This window comes from Euprymna scolopes, chromosome 46 (genome assembly GCF_053919585.1).
Source record: "Euprymna scolopes isolate OS-2025 chromosome 46, ASM5391958v1, whole genome shotgun sequence".
NCBI lineage: Eukaryota > Metazoa > Mollusca > Cephalopoda > Sepiida > Sepiolidae > Euprymna > Euprymna scolopes.
This window is the reverse complement of record NC_136527.1, coordinates 68,022,548-68,033,688: the sequence shown is the minus strand read 5'-3', so window position 1 is coordinate 68,033,688 and position 11,141 is coordinate 68,022,548. Positions and strand designations below refer to the sequence as shown.

Genomic DNA, 11,141 nt, shown 5'->3' with positions numbered 1-11,141 from the left:
ATTTTACTTTTATTTTTAATTAAAAAACGTTAATTAGCTCTCAAGTTAAAATAATCTAAGAATTTAACAATTGGAAAAGAATTGTAAAAGAATATTTCCGCGTATAATAATATGTATCAGAGAACAATATCAGTTCTAGTTATCTTTGGTTGGTAAAAAAAAAATGTTTTATACTAAAAAGAAAAAAAGTACTCCACCGGATACGTGGACCCTGCATAAACAGGTCTCTTTTTATGGTTGCTCCCTGAAATGCGCAAAAAAGGTTTTGCATTTTCTTCGTATTTATCTCAGAGATCTTTTTTTTTATCATTGATGTTTTTATTTATTTCTAAAACAATCATTGGGTTTGTATTACTGTACACATAGATTCGAAAAAGTTGTCAAAAAACAAATATATAACAAATACATGTTATCAAAGGCAAGATAAGTTACTTTTCTACCAAACTGGATATATTTTTCATGTTTTTATTGAATGTAACATGTTTATTCAGTTCGAAAAACATACAGTGTTTACCGATGTATTGGAAAATTCAAGATGGCGCCTCACTCCCTTTTTAACACGGTAAGTTAGAGAAAAGGTGTTATAAATAAAAAATTAGAAAAAATACTATTAAAAACCCGCCGAATATATGTCAAGCTATGTCACGGTAACATATATTGAGCGAGATTTAACAGTATTTTATCCAGTTTTTTTTTATTTATAACACCTTTTCCCAAACTTACCGTGTTAAAGAGGGAGTTGAACGCCATCTTGAATTTTCTGATACATCGGTAAACACTATGTTTTTCGAGCTGAATAAACATGTTACATTGAATAAAAACACGAAAAATATATCCAGTTTGGTAAAAAAGTAGTTGATCTTGCCTTTGATAACATTTGTTATATATTTGTTTTTTGACAACTTTTTCGAATCTATGTGTACAGTAATACAAACCCCAATCATTTATTAAAAAAAAGATTTTCTTTTAATATTGTCAATTTCAATATCGTTTCTTTTTATCATTTCTAATTAATTAAAATTGCGCTTAAAAATGTTTAAAAAATTGTTTTTAAAATATCCTGCATTAATAAAAATCATCTATTAAAAAAATCTAATATTGTCAATCCATTTTATTTATAAAATGACGTCATAATTTCTCTATCCATTTCATTCTTTCAACCGGTGTAAGACGACTGCTGTTCCTTTTTTATCTTCCTAATTTCCACTTACTTAAAGTGCAAGAGGGTCTAATATTACACGATTGTAAAGAATTCAATAATCTTACCATTCTCCGTTTACATGCAAATATTGAATGTTGACTTATTTTATATCAAAACAAAAGGGAAACATAATGATTAGGTCGCGCCCCAGTAATAAAAAAGAACTATAAAAAGCAATTAAATTCAACTAATACTTACATTTTGTATTGCAATCTGCTTTCGACAAAGAAACAGTTATAAGAAAAACGAGATGAATTTCACGAGTGGAAGTCGCTTTTAAGATGGTGATCGCAAAAGAAAGTTCGCAGAAAATGGGGTAAAAAATATTTTTATTTATTTTAATTCAAAGTTTCGTTTTTATTTTTTGTTATTATGTATTATGTTGAATTAAAAAATGTAATTTTATTTTTTGTTATTACGTATTGTGTTGAATTAAAAAATGTAATTTTATTTTTTTTAATATATTAATTCTTTTTGATAAAGAAAGCACTTAATTTTTTAATGTAAAAAATAATCCATTTTAATACGGGTAGGGATAAAAAAAATGACCTTCGTTAATATATCAATCAAACGAGGCCTTAAATTTATTGCAACGACCTAATTTAGTAATGAATACTTCAGGGAATCATTTTTTTAATTCCTCTTTTATATTTCCTGTTGTTTGAGTAGTACATTCTATTTTTTTACAGAATGTATTGATTGGCTTATCCCACAGTCCAAATTTCTCAATCAAATCTATTCCAAACAAGTTTTCCCTATTTTTCAATACGAACATTTTTAATTTCTTCGCAATCCCTTTTAATTTTATCAGAAGGATAACTTCTCCTTCAAATTTTATCTCACCACCAGTTACCGTTCGAGTTGATTTACTTGTTTTCATCATGGTTGCTTTACCCAACTTTTTCCATGTATTCAAGTTTATTATAGAAATATCGGATCCTGAACCCAGTTGTAATTTTATTGCCGTTTTAAATATTTCCACTTTTATGTATTTTCGCCGATTTTTGTCTCATTTTTCATTTGATTTTGTTTGCTGTACTCTCTTTCTGGTGAAATCTTTATATCTGCAACAATCGCTTTTGTGTCCGGCTTTCTTGCAAATGTAGCATTTTTTTCTTCTTATAAGGGCAATCTAATTCTCAATATCTTTCTGCGCATCTCTTACAGTTATATCTAGAGAGAGACTTGTTATATTCTTTACTGTGATTATAATTATTATATTTGGAATATCTCGTTCAATTTTGACTGCTTTTATTTGTATAGTTCTTGGTTGGTGTGTATGGTTTTCTAACCTTTCTTACATATGCCACTCCGGATTCTTTTATCTTTTTTTAATCCTTTTTAGTGCAATGGCTCTTTCTCAATCCTCTGCTAATTTCTGAATTGTTAAATCTTGCTCAGATTCTAGCTTAGACAACATTCGTCTGTGTCTTTCTGCATTTTTCGTGGAAACTAACCCTTGTGCGAAGATTAGGCATTTGAAATCTTCTACTTTTAGTTCCGCTAGCTTAAAATTATCACCATTTTTATTGACAACTGATGTGTATGCCAAATATTCTTGGTTGTCCATTTTCCTTAGATTCATACACAACCATCTCTTATAAAAAAGAGATATATTCGGATTGAATAATTCTTTTAGTAATTTTACAGCTTCCATGAAATCTAATTCCGTAGTTTTTTTAGGTAATATATAGTCTACAAATTTACTGTCTTCTGTTACACCCAACTTTCTGAGTAAGAAGCTCACTTTCTGGCTATTTGGTCAACTTTTGCAGTCCAGTTGAAAGACATCCTCGTGTCTTGTATAGTATGCTTCACAATTCTTTTCTTCCTCCGGCACATAATTAAATGTGTCCATACTATTAAAAATAGTTGTATGGGAGAAATTAGCACTGTCCACACTTTCTCGATTATTCTTTAGTAGTTCCAGTGTTTTAGCAAAACGTTCATTTTGCCTTTCTTCATGTTCAAATTGTAATTTCTTCTGCCTTTCTTCTTGTTCAAATTGTAATTTCTTCTGTCTTTCTTCTTGTTCAAATTGTAATTTCTTCTGCCTTTCTTCTTGTTCAAATTCTAATTTCTTCTGCCTTTCTTCTTGTTCAAATTGTAATTTCTTCTGCCTTTCTTCTTGTTCAAATTCTAATTTCTTCTGCCTTTCTTCTTGTTCAAATTGTAATTTCTTCTGTCTTTCTTCTTGTTCAAATTGTAATTTCTTCTGCCTTTCTTCTTGTTCAAATTCTAATTTCTTCTGCCTTTCTTCTTGTTCAAATTGTAATTTCTTCTGCCTTTCTTCTTGTTCAAATTCTAATTTCTTCTGCCTTTCTTCTTGTTCAAATTGTAATTTCTTCTGCCTTTCTTCTTGTTCAAATTGTAATTTCTTCTGCCTTTCTTCATGTTCAAATTGTAATTTCTTCTGCCTTTCTTCATGTTTTAATTGTAATTTCTTCTGTCTTTCTTCTTGTTCAAATTGTAATTTCTTCTGCCTTTCTTCTTGTTCAAATTGTAATTTCTTCTGCCTTTCTTCTTGTTCAAATTGTAATTTCTTCTGCCTTTCTTCTTGTTCAAATTGTAATTTCTTCTGCCTTTCTTCTTGTTCAAATTGTAATTTCTTCTGTCTTTCTTCTTGTTCAAATTGTAATTTCTTCTGTCTTTCTTCTTGTTCAAATTGTAATTTCTTCTGTCTTTCTTCATGTTCAAATTGTAATTTCTTCTGCCTTTCTTCTTGTTCAAATTGTAATTTCTTCTGTCTTTCTTCATGTTCAAATTGTAATTTCTTCTGCCTTTCTTCATGTTCAAATTGTAATTTCTTCTGTCTTTCTTCATGTTCAAATTGTAATTTCTTCTGTCTTTCTTCTTGTTCAAATTGTAATTTCTTCTGTCTTTCTTCTTGTTCAAATTGTAATTTCTTCTGCCTTTCTTCTTGTTCAAATTGTAATTTCTTCTGTCTTTCTTCATGTTCAAATTGTAATTTCTTCTGTCTTTCTTCTTGTTCAAATTGTAATTTCTTCTGTCTTTCTTCTTGTTCAAATTGTAATTTCTTCTGCCTTTCTTCTTGTTCAAATTGTAATTTCTTCTGCTCTTCTTCATGTTCAAATTGTAATTTCTTCTGTCTTTCTTCTTGTTCAAATTGTAATTTCTTCTGTCTTTCTTCATGTTCAAATTGTAATTTCTTCTGCCTTTCTTCTTGTTCAAATTGTAATTTCTTCTGTCTTTCTTCATGTTCAAATTGTAATTTCTTCTGCCTTTCTTCATGTTCAAATTGTAATTTCTTCTGCCTTTCTTCATGTTCAAATTGTAATTTCTTCTGTCTTTCTTCTTGTTCAAATTGTAATTTCTTCTGTCTTTCTTCTTGTTCAAATTGTAATTTCTTCTGCCTTTCTTCTTGTTCAAGTTGTAATTTCTTCTGCCTTTCTTCATGTTCAAATTGTAATTTCTTCTGTCTTTCTTCTTGTTCAAATTGTAATTTCTTCTGTCTTTCTTCTTGTTCAAATTGTAATTTCTTCTGCCTTTCTTCTTGTTCAAATTGTAATTTCTTCTGCCTTTCTTCTTGTTCAAATTGTAATTTCTTCTGCCTTTCTTCTTGTTCAAATTCTAATTTCTTCTGCCTTTCTTCTTGTTCAAATTGTAATTTCTTCTGCCTTTCTTCTTGTTCAAATTGTAATTTCTTCTGCCTTTCTTCATGTTCAAATTGTAATTTCTTCTGCCTTTCTTCATGTTTTAATTTTAATTTCTTCTGTCTTTCTTCTTGTTCAAATTGTAATTTCTTCTGCCTTTCTTCTTGTTCAAATTGTAATTTCTTCTGCCTTTTTTCTTGTTCAAATTGTAATTTCTTCTGCCTTTCTTCTTGTTCAAATTGTAATTTCTTCTGCCTTTCTTCTTGTTCAAATTGTAATTTCTTCTGTCTTTCTTCTTGTTCAAATTGTAATTTCTTCTGTCTTTCTTCTTGTTCAAATTGTAATTTCTTCTGCCTTTCTTTTTGTTCAAATTGCAATTTCTTCTGTCTTTCTTCTTGTTCCAGTTGCCATTTCAATAATTTCTCATCTTTTCGTTCATCTCGCTCAGCTTGTGCCTGTTGTTGCGTCTGCAAAAATTGCATTACCATTCTAGATAAATCTTTTATTTTTTTTAGTGTATTCTAAAATATAAACTGGCTTATGTTACAACAAAAATTGTTCAGAGTTCCTGTTTTCAATAAATAATAATATCGCTGCTCGAATAATATTTTATCACTTCGCTAGCGAGTCAAGCTAATCCAACCCAATAAAAAAATGAGATTTTTACTGAAACCACCAAATACGATTGACTTTTCCGTTTTAGGCACTTCCTAATAAGTAACAACAGAATTTAAGTACAACTCTTTCCACAAAAGAAGATTTTTCAACTCGAGTCACAATTGTAAAACATAAAATATATGAACTACATTTAATTCCTTTTGTTTTTTTTTCTTACGTGACGTTTTACTGTCTTATATCCGTTATCCAGCGACAACTTCAGTTTAAAAAAAGAATTCTTTCCTTGATTTTAGTTTAACTGTTTTATTTTTTAATACCGAAGAGAGAAAGAAAATTTGGTTTACCAAATAGTCTTTAGTTGATGTTTTGCTAACAAAGAACAGCAATTAGGGAATCCACTGGTGAACTTTTTTTTCCGTATGTTACTTTTTTGTACATTTGCTCTTCGTAATTCAGTAATAGGAATCTGTTCATCGTTTTACAACAAATGTTACTTTCTTGTACATTTGCTCTTCATAATTCAGTAATAGGAATTTGTTCATCGTTTTACAACAAAACAAAAATTCACTTTTACAGTTTCTTGTTTTTTTTCAAGATGGATTCCAAGAGAAATGGCGCAAATTGTCGCTTTTGCCACATTCAAGTTTTTTTTTCTTTTTTCCTTTGAGACTGCAATCAGTGGTTTTGGTTTGTCTTTTTTCCCCCCAACTAGTATTTTAGTAAATACAATACTATCAATCGAGGTTACTTTTTTTCCGACTTGAGTCGAACTTCTCTTTAGCGTGAAGTCCGTTTTTATGACTATTTCGTTCGTCCAAACTTGTATTCCTTAGAAAGGTCAACCGTTGTGTTGTACTCTTTTTTAGTGAGTTCTTTCCATTTCTTCGTCAAACTGTTATATTTGACGTTCATCGTCACCAACTGTTATGTTTGCAAATAACGTATAAGGCAATACAAATAAAGACTCAACAAACAAAGGTAGATGAATAAGAAGTGTATTAGGAAAAGTATATTTACATAATGGTTGTCTGGTAAGAGTCTTGGCTGGAGAACATATCTGCTCTTGGCTCGGCCTTCGGTGGCTTCTGGTTAACACACACTCAGACTAACCGAGTCTTGTTATTTATGTGTAATATTATCCACACATGTAAATGAGTGGGTGGCACAACAACAGAAACCAACCGAGAGCTCTTTTTAGTATCCTCGCTGTTTCCTTAAGTGCAATTGTCTGGAACTCTTTTTAACTTGGTTCACAAGGAATACTGGTTAGGTAGGATTAAAGGGTTCTTGTTCATAAGCGATGGAGGTACTTAGATACGCCATCATTTTTTGCTGTATATTAGCCTTCCCCTAAAAGAACGTTGCAATTTATATCAGATGACTCACACTTTCTAATTCTGTATGGAAGAACCTGCATTTGTTGTCATTACTGATAACTGCCATCTTCTTGAATGCATTGGTCCAAAATCCCTATCATTCTCCAGTGTGCTTTTTTCATATGTCGCAACATATATTGTTTAACTGAAAAAGAAGTACCACATACTTCACAAGAGTAAGGTTTTTCTCCAGTATGCATTCGGAAATGTCGCACCATATGTTGCTTCCTTGTAAATGAAGAGCCACATATCTCACAAGAATGTGGTCGCTCTCCAGTATGTGTTCTCATATGTCGTATCATATCTTGTTTACTTGTAAAAGAGTAGCCACATACTTCACAGGAATATGGTTTCTCTCCAGTATGTGTTCTCATATGTCGTATCATATCTTGTTTACTTGTAAAAGAGGTGCCACATACTTCACAAGAAAATGGTTTCTCTCCAGTATGTGTTCGCATATGTCGCAACATATTTGCTTTCTTTGTAAAAGACGAGCAACATATTTCACAAGAATACGGTTTCTCTCCAGTATGGATTCGCATATGTTTACCCATGTCTGATTTATTTGGAAAAGAAGAGCCACATACTTCACAAGAAAATGGTTTCTCTCCAGTATGTGTTTTCATATGTCCCAACATATGTGCCTTCTGTGTAAAAGAAGAGCCACATATTTTACAAGAATATGGCTTTTCTCCAGTGTGTATTCGCATATGTGTAACCATGTCAGGTTTTCTTGTAAAAGAAGAGTCACATACTTTACAAGAATATGGCTTCTCTCCAGTATGTGTTCGCATATGCCTTACTAGATCTGATTTATTTGCAAAAGAAGAGCCACATACTTCGCAAGAATATGGTTTCTCTCCAGTATGTGTTCGCATATGTTGCAACATAGTGTCTTTCCGTGTAAAACAAGAGCCACATACTACACAAGAATATGGCTTCTCTTCAGTATGTATCCGCATATGTGTAACCATGTCTGATTTTTTGGCAAATGAAGAGCCACATACTTCACAAGAATATGGTTTCTCGCCAGTATGTGTTCGCATATGTTGCAACATATTTTCCTTCCGTGTAAAAGAAGAGCCACATATTTCACAAGAGCATGGTTTCTCTCCAGTATGTGTTCGCATATGTTGGAACATAGTATCTTTCCGTATAAAACAAAAGCCACATACTACACAAGAATATGGCTTTTCTCCAGTATGTTTTAGCATATGTGTAACCATGTATGATTTTCTTGTAAAAGAGGAGCAACATACTTCACAAGAATATGGTTTGTCTCCAGTATGTGTTTGTATATGCATATCCATGTTGGATTTATTTGCAAAAGAAGAGCCACATATTACACAAGAATATGGTTTCTCACCAGTATGTGTTCGCATATGTTTCAACATATGTGCCTTCTGTGTAAAACAAGAGCCACATACTTCACAAGAATATGGCTTCTCTCCAGTATGTGTTCGCATATGTTGCAACAAAGTGTCTTTCCGTGTAAAGCAAGAGCCACATACTACACAAGAATATGGCTTCTCTCCAGTATGGGTTCGACTATGTTGCAACATAGTGTCTTTCCGCATAAAACAAGAGCCACATACTACACAAGAATATGGCTTTTCTCCAGTATGTATTCTCATATGTGTAACCATGTCTGGTTTTCTTGTAAAAGAGGAGCAACATACTTCACAAGAATATGGTTTGTCTCCAGTATGTGTTCGTATATGCATATCCATGTTGGATTTATTTGCAAAAGAAGAGCCACATATTACACAAGAATATGGTTTCTCACCAGTATGTGTTCGCATATGTTTCAACATATGTGCCTTCTGTGTAAAACAAGAGCCACATACTTCACAAGAATATGGCTTCTCTCCAGTATGTGTTCGCATATGTTGCACCATATGCGTTTTCAGTGTAAAACAAGATCCACATACTTTACAAGAATATGATATTTCTTTTGTATGTGTTTGCATGTTGCAGCAGACGTTGCTTCTCTATATTTTACTTCAGAGATACCTTACACACTCGAGGATAGTGTCTAGTATGCATTCAAGTTCAGTGTGCATTTGCATGTGCTGGAACATATGTGATTTCCATGTAAACGACTAACTGCATATACTACAAGGGTATAATTTCACTTCAGCGTAGTATGAGAGTTATATTTCAGTTTATGTAACTCAATAAACATAATAATAACAAATAAACAATAAGTAGTATTTTTTTGCAAAATAGTTTGCCTGCCTCATATTTTGTATTCATTAAATGGTACATAACTGTATTATTCATATGCACACGTGTAAAGACTAATCATATTAACTTATACTAATGCGAATCATTTGCACCCATAACAACATTAATCATATGAAGTTAAAAAGTATTCAATCTAGGTTGTGATAGAATAAGATTATGAATAGAAGAAATACTTTACTAGTAAACATGACATTGTTTTTTCAATATATTATCAGAAAATGTTCACATTTCTATCATTTCCAGCTTTTAACTTTAATCCATTTGCATTTGTTTTCTTGTGTTGTTTACTTGATATTCTGCAAAATTAAAAACAAAAGATAAATTCAGGAAACAGAAAATGTATAAATTTGATACGTTTTTGCAAACAATTATTTTTATGGTGTTAAGGTACAGACACAGTTATTCATAAAAGATAAATTAGAAATAAATTTCATTATAGTATGTTAAAAGCAAACATTGGAATTATCATAATCAATTTTATTAAAAAGTCCCTGAATCCAATATCGTTTAATTTAAAAGTTGAATGAGAATATTTTTTTCGATATTTGTCTATTAATTAAATAAATGAATACACTTTGTATTTAGAATCTATATAATCATAAAACTTAGATCAGCATGGCGCTTAAACTGTCCCTTTGGTTATGACTTCCACTTTCAAAAAAATTGTCAGCTTACTGATTTCATCTTACGTCAAATATTAAAACCACTGCTGCTATTCAAAACATACACAAGGTCAACAATGTTTTGACTTATTTAATGTGTTTTCCTTTTAAATAAATGTAATTTACTCCTGTTGAGTTTAAAAATAACTGATTTAACTATGAATAAAATGTGGTTCTATGGAGGCTTTCTGAGTTTTATTTTTCACTTTAAAAATGTTTCCTCAAGAAAAGAAACAACAATATAATCTTAAAATCAGTTTTATTTTGAACATTTGTCATCTTACCTTTGAAGGCCAATGGGTATATTTAAAAAGTAACGCAGGTAGTTAAATGCAAAAACACCCCTTAAATGTTGTAAATAAATATAAAATAATGAAGTGAATATAATGAAATGGGGAAGACTGAATTTTCTAAAAGTGAAAAGTTGCAAAAAAGGAAACAAAATTATATATTATATCTTTCACTTTAAAAATGTTTCCTCAAGAAAAGAAACAACAATATAATCTTAAAATCAGTTTTATTTTGAACATTTTTCATCTTGCCCTTTGAGGGCCAATGGGTAAACTAGTACTATTTAAAAAAGTAACGCAAGTAGTTAAATGCAAAAACACCCCTTAAAAGTTGTAAATAAAATAATATAATGAAATGGGGAGGACTGAACTTTTCTAAAAGTGAACAGTCGCAAAAAAGGAAACAAAATTATATTAATGGCGGGGGGATGAGGTGAAAGAGCCGATGTCAAATAGGGGCTGTAAATCGGTTCTATAAATGTGAGATCGACTTACTTGAACATTGTACGTTAAATTCGACTCACCTCCAAATATCTAAATATTGATTTTTTTCAATTTTTCTTTAATAATCTTGTAGTGTATTGTTAATTAATCAGCAGAAATAGTTGATAAGAGATGAAAAAACAACAATTTAAATGTGGTGCCAATTGTCCAGGTGCACCTACATATTTAAAAAATATATATTTTCTGTACCCAAGTTGTGTTTGATTCAAACTAGAACTTGATTTATCAAAAACTACATTTTTTGTACCCACAATTATTTATGATTATTTTATTTGTATTATTCATTGCAAGTTGGAATTGTTTTCAGACAAAAAGCAAAGCAAATGTTCTTTTTATCTAAAAATACTTGATCAATTTACAAATATAAAAAAATATTTAGGTTTTTTTTCGAGTAATCCAGCGTAGTTTACTTCTTAAAAAAAAATCAAAATCTAGATTTTACTTCAACGGTCTTTAATGTTAATATACAAGAAGGGATTTTTTTTCAAATAATTAAATTTTAACATTTTAGCGTGAGGGATCACTTTCTTATATAAATTTTACGTTAATTGAGACCCCATTTCTTGGCGACGTAGTGGGACATGTAATCGTTAGAATATATTAACGTTTGGGAGCAGGAGTGGGGGTAG

General features: G+C 30.8%; 1 protein-coding gene across 2 annotated transcripts in view; it reads right to left on the bottom strand.

The window, feature by feature from the left end:
* Positions 1 to 1,198: 1,198 nt before the first annotated feature.
* Positions 1,199 to 11,141, bottom strand: part of LOC145271304 (uncharacterized) — a 285,483-nt gene continuing 275,540 nt past the window's right edge. For both annotated transcript variants that reach the window (XM_080126852.1, XM_080126851.1), the window contains exon 2: positions 1,199 to 9,352. In XM_080126852.1, coding sequence (XP_079982978.1) covers positions 2,964 to 5,303 — 2,340 coding nt within the window. In that variant the 5' untranslated portion in view covers positions 5,304 to 9,352 and the 3' untranslated portion in view covers positions 1,199 to 2,963. The remainder of the gene's footprint in view (positions 9,353 to 11,141) is intronic.